Source organism: Pelophylax lessonae (genome assembly GCF_965119305.1).
Source record: "Pelophylax lessonae genome assembly, chromosome: 2".
NCBI lineage: Eukaryota > Metazoa > Chordata > Amphibia > Anura > Ranidae > Pelophylax > Pelophylax lessonae.
The window spans coordinates 218594824-218616123 of NC_138769.1; the positions used below are offsets into that span (position 1 = coordinate 218594824).

General features: G+C 40.8%; 1 protein-coding gene across 1 annotated transcript in view; it reads left to right on the forward strand.

Annotated features, from left to right (window-relative positions):
* The window catches only part of ADORA1 (adenosine A1 receptor), a 196236-nt gene extending 178058 nt beyond the window's left edge, over window positions 1-18178 (forward strand). Inside the window, exon 3 of the mRNA XM_082244476.1 lies at window positions 17420-18178. Within this exon, the coding sequence (XP_082100602.1) occupies window positions 17420-18071 (652 nt within the window). The 3' untranslated portion in view covers window positions 18072-18178. The remainder of the gene's footprint in view (window positions 1-17419) is intronic.
* Window positions 18179-21300: the final 3122 nt, after the last annotated feature.

Below are 21300 nucleotides of genomic sequence, written 5' to 3' on the forward strand. Positions count from 1 at the left end.
ATCTGGGAAAAGCACAGAGTACCAGTGGCGGACCTGCCAATTCTGGTATTCAATGGCAAATGCCAATCGATCTCCATGGTGCCAGGGAGTGAGCACAGGGTTCAGTAGAGGACAACAGGCCCTCAGGCCACCTTTATGAAGTCTGTTTCTGATTGTTTGGTCAGGGACATTCACACCAGTGGCCTTCTGGAAGTCATTTTGTAGGGCTCTGGCAGTGCTCAAACTGTTTCTCCTTGCACAAAGGAGCAGATACCGGTCCTGCTGATGGGTTAGGGACCGTCTATGGCTCTGTCCAGCTTTCCTGGAGTAACTGCCTGTCTCCTGGAATCTTCTTCATGCTGTTTGAGACTGTGCTGAGAGACACCGCAAACCTTCTGGCAATGGCACGTAAAGATGTGCCATCCTGAGGGGTTGGACTGCCTGAGCAACCTCCATACGATCCAGGTATTGCCTCATGCTGACCCTAGCCAAATGCAAAACTAGTGAAAAACAGTCAGAAAAGATGAGTACGGGAAAAATGTACATGGCTTCACCTGTGAAACCATTCCTGTTTTAGGGGTCATATCACTGTTGCCCATCTAGTGCACCTGTTGTTGATTTCATTAACACCAAAGCAGCTAAAACTGATTAACAACCCCCTCTGCTACTTAACTGACCAGATCAATATCCCACATACACTATATCGTCAAAAGTATTGGGACGCCTGCCTTTACACGCATATGAACTTTAATGCCATCCCAGTCTTAGTCCACAGGGTTCAATATTGTGCTGGCCCACCCTTTGCAGCTATAACAGCTTCAACTCTTCTGAGAAGGCTGTCCACAAGGTTTAGGAGTGTGTCTATGGGAATATTTCACCATTCTTCCAGAAGCGCATTTGTGAGGTCAGGCACTGATGTTGGACGAGAAGGCCTGGCTTGCAGTCTCCCCTCTAATTCATCCCAAAGGTGTTCTATCAGGTTGAGGTCAGGACTCTGGGCAGGCCAGTCAAATTCCTCCACCCCAAACTCACTCACCCTTGTCTTTATGGACCTTGATTTGTGCACTGGTGTGCAGTCATGTTGGAATAGGAAGGGGCCATCCCCAAACTGTTGCCACAAAGTTGGGAGCATGAAATTGTCCAAAATGTCTTGGTATGCTAATGTCTTAAATATTCTCTTCACTGGAATGAAGAAGCCAAGCCCAGCCCCTGAAAAAGAACCCCACACTTTATTCCCCCCCCCCCCCACTTTCACCAAATGATTTGGACCAGTGCACAAAGCAAGGTCTATAAAGGCATGGATGAGCAAGTCTGGGGTGGAGAAAATTGACTGGCCTGCACCTAAACGTTAAAGAACACCTTTGGGATGAATTAGGTTGGAGACTGTGTTGATGTGGGAATCCCTCCTGCTGGGCTATTGTCTTTTTCTGGTGGGAGAGCGGGGGAAGCCGTCCCCACCAAAAGAAGACAGTGATTATCGCTACGGCTATGACAGCTACTTGTGATAAATCTCATGCGAGTCCAGCAGGCTGGTTGTACCCAAGTTGATAGATCGATCAACTTGGTACATTCAGCCTGCCCATTAATAGTTCAAATCTAATCGTCTATGGCTGGCCTTAGTCTTCAAGGCCTCATCTGTCTCCGTCAGACTGTCCTCTCAGAAACACTTTGCCCCTTGCTATTCTGGCTCGCACCTGTCTATCCTAGGTGGAACCCTCCTGACTGCTGAACATATACCTCCTCTGTCTGCCAGGGTGGAGCCCAGATCCTTATGCCTCGTACACACGCAACGATTATCGGCCGACCGATCGTCCGACTTTTGTCCAGAGTGATGTTTTGTTGGTTGGAATGTGCTCTAGACTGCGCACGAATTTTCTCGGCCAACAAAAACCAACTTCAGAAGTGATGTCATGTGCTGGTTTACTTTCCGTGTGTTTTTTCTTCTCTGAGCATGCCCAGTCTTGCTCATCAGGTTTTTGTCTGCCGAAATCTGCACTGACCGACGGAAAAGCGGCCGTTATGTTGACGGCCAACTAAAATTTTATAGCCTGCACACCAGATTTTTTTCGGCTGAAAAGTCGGAGTCGGTTGTCGAAAGCATCATACTAACAAGCCGAAAATCGGCCGATCGGACGTTGGCCGAAAATTCACGGCCAACTATCGATGCGTGTGTACGAGGCATTAGTCTGGTCTCCTCTAAAAGCCCAGCACACACCTGCCCAACCAGTGTGCTGGTAATTCAAAAAACATGGACCCAGGATTGGAGTCTCCTTCCCTCCCAGTTTTCTACAGAATCTTTGGGCTCCAGGTCTCAAACTGGGTCTTACCAACCGATGAGGAAACTGAAAAGACAGTTTCTGAATTACACAAGTCCCCCTGCAGCCCCTCAGCCTGCGTGGAGCCTGGATGAGAATACTGGGTCATAAACTTTGTACTACACAGGGCACTGCACTGTGTGTGTATATATAAATACATATATATATATATACAGTATATATCTATATATATATATATATATATATATATATATATATATATATATATAGATAGATAGATACTGTATATATAGATATATATATATCTATATATATATATATATATATATATATATATGTATATATGTATATGTATATATATATATATATCTATATATATATATATATATATATATATATATATATATAGATATATATATATATGTAGATAGATAGATAGATAGATAGATAGATAGATAGACAGACAGACAGACAGACAGACAGACAGACAGACAGACAGACAGACAGACAGACAGACAGACAGACAGACAGACAGACAGACAGACAGACAGACAGACAGACAGATAGATAGATAGATAGATAGATAGATAGATAGATAGATAGATAGATAGATAGATAGATAGATATAGAGTACCTCAATCATTATGGCTCACAGGATCTTTAAAAAGCAGCTTGCTTACTTTAATATATGCTTTCTATATTACCACAATCAATTCTTAGAGCATTTGTAACATAATGCTTTGATTTTTCTTTTTAACATTCAACACAATGCGCATGTAGAGATTAAAAAAACATTGGACTCTTCAAAGGCCTTTGCTGCAAGTACACACCGAGACCTTTCATTACCAGCAAGGTCATAGTCGTTTTTTTTTTCTGTAAGTGATTCTATCTCCCTCCATGTGAATACTCTGCTTTATGTTGGATTCCTGCTGATAAAATGGATAAAATACACTTCCATTTTCTATTCTGCGGAAGGGTAATGCTGCTATATATTAGAGAAGAGAAATGCAAGAGAAAATTATTGAACGTATTAATGTTATTATTGGCTAGACTGGTAATAGAATCATTCACAAGTCTATTAAATGCTGTCATGCAATTTTTGTGCTGAAATACCATAATCCATCTATAGGCCCAGGCAAAGAGCAGATCACCTTGGAGCATGGGCTTAAAAAGGGTCCCATCAGACCGTTTGATGTAATGAATACAAGGGCAAATGCAGTTTGAATCCTGACACTAAAATGCTTGACATATTGGGTCCAATGTCTTTATACAACATATTGCCACATCAGATGCCATTTGCAGCTGTATTTTTAGCTGCTGCCCGTGTATGATAATGCCACCTGATTCATCAAAGGGAGATGTTTTCATGCATTAATGATATATGTAGATGCCCATACATTATTAATACCTGAGCTGTTTTCCCTCCCAGTGTTATCCCCTAACTGAAAATATTTTAAAATGTAAAATGTGGGTGCTAACAAACATATAGCCCAGGTTCACACTGAGGCTGTTTTTAAATTGTGCGAGTTCAGCTGAAAATCGTGCGAGTTCAGCTGAAATCGGCATTCAATCCGATTTCAGGGGCGATCGATTTGACGTGCAATTTGGCATGTCAAATCGGACCAATGTGAACGTGGGCTTAGCCTTTTACCTGCTACAATCACAGGAAAACCTTGTAGTACATAAAGCTTACACCTAAAAAAAATTAAAGAAAACCTTAACTCTTTTAACCCTAGAAGAGCCTCATCTCTCAGTCATATGTCATGGCGGCCCATGGCAAGAGGGCCAATGGGCTCCTTCACACCATGAACAGCCAACAAAAAGAGAGGAGAGGGACAAGTAATAGAGAGGGAAAAAGAAAGGGTTCTTGGATTTATTTTTTATTGTTTTTAGGAGCTTTACATGGTCCCTTTCTTTTTCCATGCAGGGCAACTGGGTCATTTGAGTTCCCATTTCCCCAGCAGCACATTCTTTTTTTTTTTTTTTTTTCATGCTACCTCCTTTCAGCAGTTGAGAGCAAGGAAAATAAGTTCTGTGTAAATGCCAAATGGGGTAAGAGCCACCAGTTGACAATGCTGGGCCAATGTGCCACTTACTGGGAATGAAGAGCCGCAGTGACATTTCTGTTGGAGATACAACAGCTTTCAGCTTATCCGATAAACTGCAGTTCACAAATAGGACAGTAGATGTCGCTAATGCTAAGTGATATGCTATGCATTTTCTATGATGTGTTGTCATTTCCTGTACACTGCACTGTACTTGTTGGTTATCTTTTTCCTGTCTGTGTTTTCTCACCATGAGAAAGTGACATCTTTTGATATCTGTGTTATGTTCCAATAAAGAAGCCAGTTCCTGTTACTCCACAATGTCTGATCTGAATGGACTCCGCTGCACCCAGTGATCGCACTCTGCAACAGGTTATGGGCCCAGGATCCGGATGAAGTCTTATGACCAGGTGCGGCCCAGGCAGAACAAAGCTTTTAAAGGGAGACAGTGTGACTGAGCGGAGATCGACATAAGGAAGGTTTCCAGTGACATCTCCTATAGACAAGTAAGACTGTTTATATATAAAGGAGGGAAAAATGTCTGGAAACTCAGAACTTAAACTCTCAGTGGCCAAGCTGAACAATGACAATTATCAGCTATGGAAGTTTAAAGTGGAAATGATATTATCTAGAGATGACTTGTGGGAGGTTACCACTACAGAGAGGCCACAGGACAATAATCAGGACTGGGACATGAAAAACAGACAGGCACGGGCCACCATAAGCTTACTAGTGGAGGATGATCAGCTCATACATATACGCCATGAGGACACAGCGAAAGGCATGTGGGACATTCTAAATAGACTGCATGAAAGATCCAGTTTAAACAGCAAGCTGTTTCTACTGCTAAAACTTTACAGAATGAGACTTAGCAGAGAACAGGACATGCAGGAGCACATAAATGCAATGCTGGAAGTGATTGCACAACTCAGATCAATCGGGGAGAATATAACAGACAGCCACGCTGCAGCCATGTTGTTATGCAGTTTGCCCGATACATATACTGCACTGATCAATGCACTGGAGACACGGCCTGAGACAGATCTGACACTAACATTTGTAAAAACCAGGCTCATAGATGAGTATCAGAGAAGAAAGGAATTAGTGCATTACTCCACAGAAACCGACACCAGAACCGCTCTTAAAGCTATAGACGCAAGGTTACACAGGAAAGAGACCAGGGTGTGTTTCAGATGTCACAAACAGGGACACATAAAGAAAGACTGTACTAAATGGAAAGAAGAGCAAATAAGACAGGGTCCCTCTTATGCTAAACAAAAGGTTAAAGCCACAATCAATGATCCATGGAAAGGAAACTGGAATGCCACATTTAAAGCGACAGGCAACAATAAATGTCAAGGCTGGTGCATCGATTCGGGGGAACCAGTCACATGATGAGTGATAGAAGTTTTTTCACAGAACTTGATCTGAACAACAAAGAAACTATTTATCTTGCAGATGGAAGCAAAATACATGCAGAAGGATATGGGCATGGAACCCTTGTATGCCCTGATGATGCGGGACACAATCTAGCCATACCAGTGAAAGATGTGCTTTATGTTCCTAATCTGTAAGGAGGACTCTTATCTGTGAAGAGTCTAACAGCCAGAGGACTCACTGTAACATTCCAAGGTGACAAGTGTTCAATCCTAAACGGCAACCAGACAGTAGCAAGTGCCAAGCTGGATGATCATCTATATCACCTAGACACAGTGAAGGAAAAGGTGAGACTATGTACACACAAGCACAATGACTGTATACATATATGGCACAGACGTCTAGGTCACAGACACCCAGAATGCATACAGGAACTACAGAGGAGGAATCTGACAAGGGATCTAACAATATCCCCTTGTCCAGTTACTGTTAAGTGTGAATGTTGCATTAAATCCAAAGCTACAAGAGCAACACTTCCCAAAGTCAGTCAGAAGAGAGCTTCAAGACCACTTTAGTTCACAGTGACGTGTGTGGTCCCCTAAACCCACCCACACCTGGAGGCAACAGGTACATAGTGACTTTCATAGACGACTATTCAAGATACACAGTCACCTACCTAATACAACACAAGAGTGACCTTTTTGACAAATTACAAGACTATATAATAAAGACCAGTAACAAGTTTCAGAGGAAGCCTCTCATACTTCGGAGTGACAATGGAGGTGAATTCACAGGATATAAGATACAAGAGTACTTAAAACAGAATAAAATAGAACATCAAAAGACAGTCCCATATACACCAGAACAAAATGGAGTAGCTGAAAGAAAGAACAGAACTCTGACTGAAATGATCAGATGTATGCTGACAGACTCTGGACTACCACAAAAATACTGGGGTGAAGCAGCTATGACAGCTACATATTTGCAGAACAGACTTCTTTCCAGAACAATAGAGAAAACTCCATATGAACTATGGCACAATGAGAAGCCAAATGTAAAACACCTAAGAGTTTTTGGATGCAAAGCATTTATCTACATAGCTGAAGAAAAACGCACCAAACTCCAAAACAGAGCATTTGAAGGTATCTTCGTTGGATACAGTGACAATGTCAAAGGTTACAGAATCCTTGATCCCAAAACAGATAAGGTTACCGTTAGCAACAGCATAACTTTTGTTGAAGATTTCAGAGACAATGTAATGACAACAGTAGAAGCAAAAATAGAAGAGAAAACTGACATTGACCAGCCTATCTCTGTAACTTCTGAACAAACAGTTGAAGTGAGTGCAGACTCTACCAGTACTGAAGAGCAGACACAAGAAGGCTCAGACACAAAACCGAGACGTTCAACAAGAGAAAACAAAGGTAAACCACCTATACGTCTCTCATACAAAGCAAGTACTGCCAGTGTCAACGAACCTGCAACCTGGGAAGAAATATCTCAGCTTTCAGAACAAGAAGCAAGTAAATGGATAAAGGCTGCTGATGAAGAGATAAAATCCATGCATGACACTAACACATGGACACTTACAGAGCTACCACCCGGAAGGAAAGCCATAGGCTGTAAATGGACTTTTAAAGTGAAATACAATGCAGATGGCACAATTGAGCGATACAAAGCAAGACTAGTAGCCAAGGGCTATTCTCAAAAATACGGAGAGGACTATGACGAGACATTTGCACCAGTAGTCAAGCACACTACAATAAGGACTTTACTGACAGTAGCCGTCACAAGGAAAATGCAAGTGAAACATTTTGATGATGTGAAAACCGCGTTTCTACATGGCGAGCTAACAGAAGAAATATACATGGAACAGCCGCCAGGGTTCAAAGATGAACAAAGGCCAGACCTAGTATGCAAACTTCGCAGGAGTATATATGGTCTAAAGCAAGCAGCCAGAGCGTGGAATATAAAAATAAATGAAGTGCTTACACATCAAAACTTTCTGAGGAGTAAAGCAGACCCCTGCTTATACACAAAGAAATTGGGAGACAGATGGGTCTATATGCTTATTTATGTGGATGATATCCTGATTTGCTTTGAGCAAGAAGGGGATGAAGTAGAAATACTAGAAAAACTAAATCAGAACTTCAACACCAAAGATCTTGGCAACATAAAGAATTACCTCGGCATCCAGATCGAGAGAGAGGAAGATGGCAGCTTTCTTCTGAACCAAAGACACAAAATACAAGAAATAATTGAAACATTTGGAATGGAAGATGCCAAACCAGTAAAGTCTCCAATGGAAACCAACTACCTAAAGGAGATGAATTGCCAAGATAACCCATTACCTACTAATACTCAATACAGGAAGGCAATAGGGAAATTGCTGTATCTTACCACTGCTACAAGGCCGGACATTGCAGCAACTGTTGGAATCCTATGCAGAAAGGTTTCAATGCCAAGTCAAAAGGACTGGAATGCTGTAAAGCGAATCATTCGCTATCTTAAAGGGACTTTGCACTACAAATTAAAGTTACCAGCAAGTGATGAGAGCACCTTAACAGGATATGTGGATGCTGACTGGGCAGGTGACACCAGCGACAGGAAATCTACCAGTAGCTACTTATTTTTTCCGTCAGGAGGTGCCATCAGTTGGACAAGTAAAAAGCAACTCTCTGTTTCACTGTCGTCTACTGAAGCAGAATATGTTGCTGCAGCGCAGGCAAGTCAAGAAGTTATATGGCTGAGACAGCTATTAACAGATTTGGGTCAACCACAGTTGGGACCAACAGAAATCTATGAGGACAATCAAGGATGCCTTGCACGCATGGAAGGGGTTAATTCAAGAACCAAGCACATTGATGTGAAGTTCCACTTTCTTAGGGATCTTCAAGAGCAAGGTCTTCTTGAGTTACTTTATTGCCCAACCGAGGATATGACAGCAGATATCCTTACAAAGCCTCTGACCGCTGAAAGACACTCAAGGCTTACAAAGAAGATGGGTTTAATGGACTAAGCCTTAGCTGTTGAGAAGGGGTGTTGGAGATACAACAGCTTTCAGCTTATCCGATAAATTGCAGTTCACAAATAGGACAGTAGATGTCGCTAATGCTAAGTGATATGCTATGCATTTTCTATGATGTGTTGTCATTTCCTGTACACTGCACTGTACTTGTTGGTTATCTTTTTCCTGTCTGTGTTTTCTCACCATGAGAAAGTGACATCTTTTGATATCTGTGTTATGTTCCAATAAAGAAGCCAGTTCCTGTTACTCCACAATGTCTGATCTGAATGGACTCTGCTGCACCCAGTGATCGCACTCTGCAACAATTTCTAGGGTTACTGCTATATTTTGGAGAGGAGGCACTTTCCTGTTGTACCAGGGATGAGGGTTTTTTTTTTCTAATGGTTTTTCTGATCTTAAAACAAGTGTCCAATAGCCCCCTGTAATAATGTGCTGAAATGGCGATTTTAAATTATCAAACACACAGTTTTGTTTGGCATCAAGTCTTGTTGTATACAAGTCTTGCAGGCTCACAATAGTAAACCACTGCCGTATTATTAGCAGCAGAAGTATCAGCGTTTCTTTTTAGCTCATTTAGTTGGCCATAGAGGTGCATAGCAGATAGACCTGATAGACCACCCAATGACCAACTGAAGAAGTCCAATGGCTTAACCTTGTCAATCTGAAACAGAGGTATTGTTGCTGGCAGGATTTCAAGGTATGATGCCAGCAATACTGAAAAATACTTTAGACTTATTTACACTAAGGGGGGTCTATCTCTAGCAATACTGAAAAACAGATTTTGAGCTTGTTTGTTGGGATGAATGTCACAAGCATGCACCTAGCTCTCTTGAATGCTGGCCATTATTTGCCTTATACATTGATTTTCCTATGATCCTTGGCTTCCTCTGGTGGCCATAATATACAAACTTTCCTCAAATACATCATTCAGACAAATGCCACATTATGTGATATTTGTTGAACAAATTTTTCTTTATACCTAGACCCCTATGTCTGATAGTCAGGTGCTGTGTTTATTCAAGGAAATTTCCTCTGCTAAACAAGGTTCAGTTAAAATCTAGAGAAAATCACGATTAGTGAAAGACATGTCACAAACAATAGGCCAAATAAAAATCTGTTTGTCAAAATCACTTTTCCTTGTGTTTCATAGTAGACAAAATCAAAGTAAGGCGCTCAACACATATTATGCAAAAAAAATTGTGAAAAAACGACTCAATAAAAAAACAATTTAAAGTCATGAAAGATGCAAAAACGTGTTAAAGTGCAAACGCTGTCACTTTTGGTTCCTATTGATGTCACTTCTGGGCCACGATATTGGGCCTTTGGAGCGCACACCAGACTCTAGTGAGTGGAGCGGGAGGGCTATTCTTTCACAGAGCTGTTTACATTGGTGCCAATTCTGGGTACTAAAATATGCAAGTGGGCATTTTATATATTTTTATGCTTGTGCTTTTATACTTTTATACTTTACTTATAGTGTATTCTTTCTTAATTTAATTTTATCTGGTTTGAGTGGCTGCAAATGAGAAATACTGTATATAGAGTCCAGTGAAGAGGAACGAATTGTCAGAGGGAATTGACCTTGACAGATGGCATCTTTGGTTTACTAAACAGCATGGCGTGACTTTTATTCATTTAGAGGTCATGGGCTTGTGGTGAGTGCACAGTATATATGTGGTGGTGGTGGTCGCCTAGTGCACATTATAAGTGAAGCATGTGGCAGGACTGTGGAAAGTGTTTTGGAGACTTGGTGGAGCAATTGGACTATCACTGGTGGACTGTCTCATTCCTTTTATATACGAAGGTTCCACACTTTTTTTTTAAACTCTATTAAATATAAAAAAAGTTTTCTTATGGAGTCGTTTTTTTCTCAATTTTTTTTTGCCAAATATGTGTTGAGCAGCATGCTTAAAGGGGAAGCTGTATGTTTTTTATTAATTTGACAATTTTGGCACAGAAGGTAGGTGCTTTTATAAACTTTGCATTGTGTTTAATAGTATCTCTAGTACCATTTATGCTTTCAGATGTTCCTTCCCTCTTGTATCTATCCTTTCTATCTTCTTTTATACTTTAATTTCTTCAGGCGGGTTTTCATTTTTAGGGAATAGTTATTTAAATAACAATGTATCTACCAGAGTGCAGATATATGGATATAATAGATAGTGGCGCTACAACTGATTAAACCCCTGTGAATAAAGTGATTGAATAAAGTCCAGTAAAAGTTCTAATAATATTGAAAAGTTCTTAATAAAAAACTTAGAAAGCATAAGTGTCCATGATGATTCAGTTTCCTCCAGCAACTGTCCACCACACCACGTGCATAGGTGACACCACTCCCCTTCAGATGTCAACTCACCAAATAAGATTGCCAAATATTCTCATATTGGCAAAGTAAGCAAACACCCTCTCTAGGGTTGATAATAGTCCACAACTGGTGTCCACTCCTCAGTGATGATCCATAAAATAGCATGTGTATATGAGAAAGAAAATATCGTATGACATGCAGTGGGCCCTGATGATGATATTGTTTGCCTGATACAGGTGGTCTAGGGGATAAATATCCCCCCTATGTTGGGGACCCTGATGTTGCTGAGGGGGATCGGGGATGGGGTAAGGGCGTTTCGGGGTATTCCTATTTCCTTTATTTTGGGTATCCTTTCCCCCATTACCTTGACCCGAATAGGGATTAGGTGCATTGGATTTACCACTTCCCCCATCACCCACATTTTGGGAATTAGTGGTCTCAGTTCCCATGTTCCGCCATAGGTAGATGTTATTATTTTTAAAATCTGTGGAATCCCGCTTGAATTTCTTTACCTTCTTTTTTTGTGTATCCCGATTCATCTTTTCCAATTTATTTTTCATATTATTGTTAAATTCTTTAGACTGATTGTTTAAGGAGTTGAATTTTGGAGAACAGGTGGTTTAAAAATTCTGGATCCACCTGGCCAACAAAAAATTCATTTTGATAGAAAAGGTTTTTATCCATGCCCTAATGCATTTCTTGCAGGATGGTACAGATTAGCAATAAGGGTAGAACATCTATTACCAATGTAGACAACAAAACTTTCTCCCTAGATGAATTTATCACATGTAAAACATCACATGTGTTTTATTTATTATGGTGTCCATGTGCCCTCTACTATGTGGGGAGAACAAAAAGACTTTGTATAGCTGAACATATAGCTCATATTAAAAAAAGGTTATAAGAAGCACAGAGTCTCCCTTCATTTTATTTCAATAGATATTTATTGATATTTTGCAAAGAGATACAAATTCAAAACAATATAAATGCAAATAAGAAGGCTCTTGAGGAAATTCAGTTTTGTGATTTGCGAACTTAGGTGCATATGTTACCCCTGTGGGGGAAAGACATTCTATAATCAATGGATATGATTTAAAGCAGAGCTTCCACTGTGAAAAGTGGAAGATTTGTTGTTGACTTCAGGTTAGCAACTGCATAAGAATATTTGTCAATCTTATTTGATGAGTTGAAATCTGAAAGGGAGTGGTGTCACCTATGCATGTGGTGTGGTGGACAATTGCTGGAGGAAACTGAATAATCATGGACACTTATGCTTTCTAATTTTTTTATTAAGGACTTTTCAATTATATTAGAACTTTTACTGGACTTTATTCATTCACTTTATTCACGGGGGTTTATTCATTTGTAGCGCCACTATCTACTATATCCATATATCTGCACTCTGGTAGATACGTTTTTATTTCTGTTATGTTAAAGTGGCAGCTGCTCACAGACATATATTGATAAGACCATATTGCTCTTTCCAAAGGCATATATAAGTGTTCTTGGGGGAGAGATAAAGAAAGAAAGAAAAGAGGGGGGGGGATGGCACTAGGTGTTGGGCATGGGGACTATGAGGGGGGGGGGGGGTAAGAAGGAAAATTTGGGCCAAACCTAAAAAGGTTTAATGTGGGGGAGGGGGTAAGGAGGTAGACAATAGGGGGGTGTGAGTATAGGGGTATAGAAAGAGGGTCAAAAAGAAATACATAAGGAATAAGGGTACCTGGAGGCGCAGATGGAGGAGGAGGTAATTTTAAGTAGGAAGCTGGAGCGAGGCCTGAGGCCAGAACCACTGGGAGTAAGAGAACTCCCGAGAAGCCAGCTTAACCAAGACCACATAATAAGCATAAAAAAAGGAAACATAAAACTTGAAAAGAGACCATCCTCAGAAGGTAGTTATTTAGGTCAGAGGTAGTATTACATAAGGGAAGTTCCTTGGGGCCAGCAAGGAAAGCCTGGGGAGAGTCCGAGACGTAGGGCTCCATAGGGTAGTAGAATTGGCTTTCCCATCCAGGGAAGAGATTCCGTTGAGTGTTGGAGGTTGAGACACCCAAGGAAAACGTTCTTCATAGATAGCAGGAGGGGAGCTAGAACAGTTTCTTGTATCCTGGGATGAACAGATAATGATTGTGGTCCTTTAGGGGCAGGAGTTTAGGATCTCTTTTTAAGCGCGCTTTGATCACAGATACTGTGGTTGCATAAATAGTTATTTAAACCTAAACAAAAGAAAACAAAATTGTGTTTTGTACCAAAGGCAAGCAATCAGGTTTCAAAACTGATCAGTTAAACTAAACAACGCTATGCTTTGTCTTTTCTATAATATTTAATGAATTGGTACCTTTTAGTGTTTCATATTTTGCATATAATGTCGCTGTACAAAATAAATGGATAATAATATGGCAAAGTCTGTCTTTTCAGAAGTACTGGCTCCAATATGGAATGTTCAATCATAATTTAATCCATTCTCGTACTGTTTAGCAAACCTTGTATGTTTTCATTGCATTTGAATATAAGCATATTAGTCTGTCTGAAAAGATGATGGTGTTTTGAAGCGGTGACAAATGTGTATAGCTAGAGCATATCAGCCAAACGGATAAAGGTCCGTGACTTCACTACAGACACAGCCAACTGCATGTGACATTTATGGGGACAATGCATTGTGAGCGATTGGTAAAACAGCCGTCGCCATTGTAGTGTGCCCAAAAGGGTTCAGTGCTTTTATTGTCCATGATTCACAGATGTCCAACTATTATGAGCCAAATACTGGAGGGGGAAATTATTCTCATTCAGCAGTGATTACATTTGATTACCAAATTATTTGTTATTTTATGTCATTTTGTTTTTCAAAAAAATGTCACCAGCCTCTTAGAGACCTTTTAACATTTATGATCCAACTAAGGAAGGGTCTAATGTAAAGTACAATTAAAGGATCTGGTATGGCAATCTAAAAAAGTACCAAATCCAGTTACAACATAATGCATAAAACCTCATAAATTAGACAAAAACTTAATTTACCTGACAGTTACAAATCCTCTTTTAACCACTTAATGATCAAGACTATTTCTGACACATGTTGCTTACAAGTTAAAATCAGTATTTTTTGCTAGAAAATTACCTAGAACCCCCAAAAATTATATATATATATATATATATATATATATATATATATATATATATATAATTATCAAAGACTCTGGAGAATAAATTGGCGGTCTTTGCAATAGTTTTCGTCACGCTGTATTTGTGCAGCGGTCTTTCAAACTCAATTTTTTTTAGAAAAAAATCCACATTACTGAATTTAAAAAAACAAAGAGTAACGTTAGCCCAATTTTTTTAGTATATTGTGAAAGATTATGTCAGGCAAAGTAAAAAGACATCTAACATGTTACGGTTTAAAAGTGTGCACACTGGTGGAATGGCAACAAACTCTGGTACCTAAAAATCTCCATAGGCGACGCTTTAAAAATTTAGAGCGGTTACCAGTTTAGAGTTACAGAGGAGCTCTTTTGCTAGAATTATTGCTCTCACTCTGATAATCGCAGCAATACCTCACATGTGATTTGAACACCGTTTACATTTGCGGGTGCGACTTACGTATGCGTTTTCTTTGGAGCGCAAGCTCAAATGGACGGGGGCGCTTTAAAAAAAAATGTTCCTATTTATTTTATTTCATTTTTTATTTTTAACTGTTTTAAAAAGTTAAAAAATCTGATCACTTTTATTGCTGTCACAAGGGATGTAAACATCCCTTGTGACAGTAATAGGAAGTGACAGGTACTCTTTATGGAGGGATCTGGGCGCTAAAAGACCCCAGACCCCTCCACTGCACTTCAAAGTGTTCAAAAGACCAAAATCAGTATTCTTGAATGCTGACAGGTTTTTTAAATCGGTGCAATTGACGTCGCTTCCGGGTTACATGATCGGAGACCCGAACAAAGCCAAATCTGGCTCTGGCTTCAGACTTAATATCTCTGACAAGCCGACCCCCGCCTCAAAAAACGGTACCAAGGTGATGCCTCAAGCTGTAAGCATCACCCTGGCACAACCACTTCTTCAAGCCGACATACATGTACGTCGGTTTGCGGGAAGTAGATAAATGAGAGTTGACATGCTCTCCCTGCAGCTCAACGTGGGATTTTTTTCAGCAACAGGGGTATTGCAGTTAATCTAGAAATTAGTGGGCGAAGCTAGGTGTGTCCAGGTGCTGATAGACAAGCTACAGGCTCGTGAATCAGCAGTGGCAGTCGATAGCCACTTTCCCTGCAACATGTTTTCATCCCACTGTGGCACAACCAAGCACAATCTACATGAGTGGCAACTCTGATTTAAATTCTGGAGCAGTGCAGCGTAGTTGCCGCACCATCACAGGAAGCTGAATTGAATGGACTGGACTTCACTGCAGGCTAAGCAGGTGTTTGTGAGGCTTTACAGGGGGGACTAACAAACAACTGAAAGTGCAGATGCACTTATAATTTAGTGTTACATTTTGATAGAAGGCCATACCTCTACTTTTAATAGAGATGCAGGGGAATTACAGTGATGGTGTGTGTGTGTGTGTTTGTTTGTAGGTATATGTATGTGTGTGTATATAATACAGATAGATTACTGCATATAGATAAGTATGTTGCAGTTAAAGATTAATTCCAAGTACCTGGCCAATGACTCTGGAAGCTGGAAATTACTGGAGCAGACACTGCTACTCTGGTCCTGTGCTGAGCGGTTGACCTGATGCGTTCTGAACACGGGGTTGGATGCTCAGCATGGGAGTCATTCAGAAAATGCTTTGAATGTTCTGAATAAATGTTGAATAAGGGTTCTGGTTGGACAAGGTGGAGAGGCGGGGCAGTACCATCACATCCATGCTGAGCTGCTGAACTCCTGTGTTCAGAATGCATCGGCACAGGACCCAAAAGCAAGGGAGATCACTGGAGTAGTGGTGTCTACTTCAGTGATTTGTAGCTTCCAGGGGTATCAACCAGTTCTGGTATATATATATACTGTGTTAAATTGGTCCAAAAAGCTGGACCAATGTAACTATGTGAAAATATACCATACCTGGAATTCATTTTAAGGGCATGCACCCTCTCCAGTGGAAAAAGCAGTCAGTTAAGTCCTACTCAATTCATTCTTGATTCATTTGAACTAGACATCTTTGGTCTATGGACATTGAATGTCCTCTTTTATTCAAGCAAAACTGTCCTGGGATAGACCTCTATGTGCTTGAGGATTCATCTGAGGTTGATCACCTTTCAGAGGGTGGTTGACAGACGGCTAAGAGTCGATATGTCGCTTCATCATCGCCTGTTTTAACCCTGAAAAATCTACACCACTGCGGGCGTTACAGGTGGTTGTAGTGCAGCCCCAATCATTTTTGCTAAGGCATGTGTACAGCCCTGAACAGCTGCATGTTATTTAAGTGGACAATTGAGAAAGGGGAGAGTTTTGGGGTGGGGGCCTTAAAACTATAGCTTAACTAACTGTTTTTACTCCCAGCCCCCTCGTGTGAATGATGCTTGGAATTCAGCTCACTCAAAACTGTTACTTTGGGTTTCAGATTATGCTAGACTGGAAAATCGCCTAAGGCCAGGTTCACATATGTGCGACCGTGAGTTCCATCCTAGGGTCTGGTGTGTTTCTGTTCATCTGGTTCAGGTGCGATTCAGGTCCAAATTTTTGCCTGAATTTGCACCTGAACCAGACCCAAAAACGCACAGAACCCTTTTGGAATCCACAGCACGGCGGCCCCGGACATGTGTCAACCGGCTCCATTGAGAGCTGGTCACACTCACATGTCATGCAAATTGGATGCGGTGAAAACCGCATCACATTCGCAACTATGTGAACCCAACCTAAAGGATTCTTTCGTTTTTGGGGCATTCTGGTGACAAGATCTTTGCACTTAAGTCTGCACGCCTTCTAAGGCAAGTTACCTTGCAACAATTATATTCCTTTCTGAGTTTCTGACCTGGACTAGGCATGCAGACTGGAAAATGCCATTAAATCAAAGTTCCTGATCCGCATACTTTTGTTGGATCAGTGGTTGAAAATCTTTAAACCACTAGATTAGCATGACGAGTCATCAATAACAGCCTCCAAATTCTCTCCATATAGGCTTTCTTTGAAGGAACACTATGCAGAGATAAATGAGAGGGTGCCATTTCTGACCACCTGATTACTTGTGCTTTTTAGTAAATCCAGGCATATGGTGTTTTCTTGTGTTTTTGGAAGATGCTGTAGACAATCCTGGTTTCATGGTTCTTTGGTTCTCAAGGCTGCTTAGCTAACATAGCAGTCACTCTGGAAACCTCCTCTCTCTTTATATTTGCTTGATATTATAAATGTGACTGTGGTAAATAACTAACTTTTTAACTTACCTGTTCAATAACATATACATCTTTTTCCTTTTCAGTTACAAAAGTTTTGTAACCGCCAGAAGAGCTGTGGTTGCCATAACTGGATGCTGGGTCCTGTCCTTCATCGTTGGCTTGGTCCCCATGTTTGGATGGAACAATATAAGCAACTTGAGAAAGAAACAGAACTCCACTTTTGGTGAAATAGTTATAACCTGTGAATTTGAAACTGTGATCAGTATGGAATATATGGTCTACTTCAATTTCTTTGTCTGGGTACTTCCTCCCCTCATCCTGATGCTAATTATTTATTTGGAAGTATTCAACCTAATTCAGCGACAGCTTAACAAGAAGGTGTCTTCCAGCTCAAAGGACCCACACAAGTACTATGGAAAGGAACTGAAAATTGCTAAGTCATTAGCTCTGATCTTATTATTATTTGCTCTAAGCTGGCTACCACTACACACATTAAACTGCATCACACTTTTCTGCCAGACTTGCAACACACCTATGATCATAACGTACATTGCTATCTTTTTGACCCATGGGAACTCTGCTATGAACCCCATTGTCTATGCCTTCCGTATTGAAAAGTTCAGATCTACGTTTTTGTATATCTGGAAGAAATATTTCTGCTGCAAAAGTGGAAGAGAACTTAACAGAGGGAACACAACGAACATTGAGAGATCTTGTTCAAAACATGTCCTCTAAAGTACCCAGGTTCTGTTTTGTATACTATAATACTCCAAAATAAGCAAATAACCACTGTCTGTTCAACTGTTCATTTTACCAATAAAGTGCTGTTAAATGATATGCAGCATTCAGCTTCAGCGTATTCGATTTGTTTATACCTGCTGCAAACTTTGGGTGTGTAAATGGTGAATACAGACTTAGCTAGAGTCGTACGAACACACGTATGGGAATGTAAACCTTATATGTCCTTCCGTACTAACTTCTAATACACATAATAATACCGCCACCATGTGTTCACTTTGAGCACACTCTGGTGGAAAAACAAAGGTGACAATTTTATAAAAATGTTGAAACTGAAATTATACAAGCTTGTTTTTAGTGCATTTTGATTATGAAAAGGGATCTTCTTCACATTCAAACAGGTGTAAGGTAAAGGTATATGAAGAGAGTCTACTGCAATCTTATAGCTCCTATTTATAAAGGATTACACTGCTTCAAGGTGCACTCAAATTCCTTTTTTATGGACACTGCAAGAAAACGAATTTAGAATGTTGAAAAAAATAAGAAAAAACCTTGTATCATCGCCACTTCAGTATCCTACTCATATTTTGTAAATCAAAATAGACAAATGTAGCCTCCCAACCAAGTTCCTGAGGTGCTTCCTATCTATAAATGAAAAGCTTTGAGGCTTCGTTCACAAATGGGTCCGGTGCGTTCCTGTTCACTGGTTCAGGTGCAAATCAGCCTGAATTCACTCCTAAATTGGACCAGAAGACGCACAGGACACTTTTTAAATCCAGACTGCGGCCGCCCTGGACATGTGTGAACCGGTACCATTGAGAGCCGGTCATACTTGCCTGTCATTCGAATTGAGTAGGTTTTAGGCTGGGCTCACACATATACGAACCTGCATCCAATTCGTATATGTGTGAGCCCAGCCTAAAACCTACTATGTGGACATACACATTAACCAAAGGACTATAGAATACAGCAGTAGTTCTCAACCACAGCATCATGGCCCACTGCCAGGCTGTGGCCTCCCTCTTCTTGGACCTTAAAGTGTTACTAAACCTACAACAGTAAAATCAGTCTGTATATCCAGTAAAGCATGCTTCTTATACTCACTGTGGAACCTGGGGGTTAATCCTCTGCATTGTGTAAAAAAGCTGCTTGATCCTGTCTTCTTTTATCCTCCCCTTCATCCACTGACTCCAAAACATGTCCGTATAAGACAGAGCCTTTGGAGTCAGGCAGCACATGCTCAGTTTGGTGTCTATTGCTAAAGAGTTTTTTTTTTCTTGGGAGAGTGCATGTGATCAGCACATGGCCAATCAGCACTGTCCAGACATGTCCAGACAGAGGATCTGGAGCCCTGCAGTCTCATAGGACAGCTCAGTGCAGTATGGAAACTCCTCCTACAAGCTTCACCAGGAACAGATAGAAGTCACAAGACTGCTATATACTGCTGATGGGAAAAGGTATTTAGCAGTTTATATTTACTAAAATAATTGCAGTTCTGTGTACTGTGGGAGACCAGATATAGAGAATGTAGGGTCCTGGGTTTAGCAACATTTTAAGGGAGCTGCAAATGCCTTACCCTGCAACAGTGTCTCCCAGCTCCCATAGTGCAGCCAGGCCACTTAAGAGAGTCCAGCCTTCTACATTGCACCCCCACCCCCTGCATTGCCCCCCAACTTGCTGCAAGGCATTCAGTCCTCAATATTGCCTCTAACAATGTCCTCCAGTGCCGCTGCAAAGTGCCTAGCCTCCTGGAGAGACCCCAGCCCCTTTCTGAGACCACATCACCAAGATTGCTTCCAGCCCCCTCCAGAAATCTCATCCCCTACAAGGCCACCAAGTCTGATTACCAGCGGGGGATATGGATGGATGTACTTTGTGTGCATCCAGCCACTATCACTGCAGGTAGTCACTGGCTGCGTGAACAGTCACAAATAGGTGTGAAGCCTGTATGGGCTCGGCAGCTGCAGCTATCAGTCCCAGATGCAATCCTTGTCAATCCTAGCCATAGGAATATGTTTCTTGCCGCTGGGATTCAAAGCATGGCTAAATGCCAGCCAGGATCTGTTTTAATTGTATACCATTTCTTGGAGGTTGGGTAATAAACCTGAGCTCCAGGCACAAAAATTTTCATTCAAATATAAACCTCGAAGAATGTAAATCCATTTTGTGCGCAACAAATGCCTTTGCAAACCCATACAATATCTTGTAAAAGTAGCAGTGACATCACTGTCCTGCATAAAGCCTATACAGAAAGTAGAGTTGTTGGAGGAACCCAATGGACCTACCCATTAAAGGCTGCCTGCAAATAACTATATGTGGGGCGGATACAAGACAAGCCACCCTATATAAGGAGAGAGAGCAGCAGTAACCCATCTTTATTACAGGAAGCTCCTGAACAGAGGCAAAGTTTCACATTGGATTACTGCACAGATCTGAAAGAAATACACAAAGCACAACAAGATTCAAATGTGTATTAAAATGCACATGTCTCTTGTATTTAGATAACATTTCTTTAAGTACAGCGGCCCATTATAATTAACTTTGCTGAAGTCAGACCAGTACTACAATAATGCTGATTGGTTATTATTTAACACTTTTTGAATAAGGGCCATGTTAAACTAGCGAACCTGTCGGGGTCATTAAGAAAGCAGAGATATAACATTGATGTGCTCCTATGGCATTGGTAAGATTCTTCAGGGATTGGGCCAGCAACAGAACAATGCCATAGGAACATGTGAGTTGCCTCATGTGCGTGACAGGCAATATGTGAGATACAGTTACATAGTTAGTCAGGTTGAAAAAACACACAAGTCCATCTGGTTTAATCAATAAAAAACAAAAACAGTATTGAAAACCCAACCATACAATCCCATATACACAAGCCTATACCCATAGTTGATCCAGAGGAAGGCAAAAAACCCCAGCAAAGCATGATGCAATTTGCTACAGCACTGGAAAAAATTCCTTTCTGATCCCCGGAGAGGCAATTAGATATTCCCTGGATCAACTTTACCTAGAAATATTAGTACCCATTTATATTATGTACACCTAGGAAAGAATCCAGGCATTTTTTTTAAAGCAATCTACTAAAGAGTGCCCCCTTGTCCTCTGTTTTGACCTTAAAGTGAATAACTCAACACCAAGTTCACTATATGGACCCCTTACAGTATGTATTTATACATGTTGATCATATCCCCCCTTAATTTCCTTCTCAAGAGAGAATAAA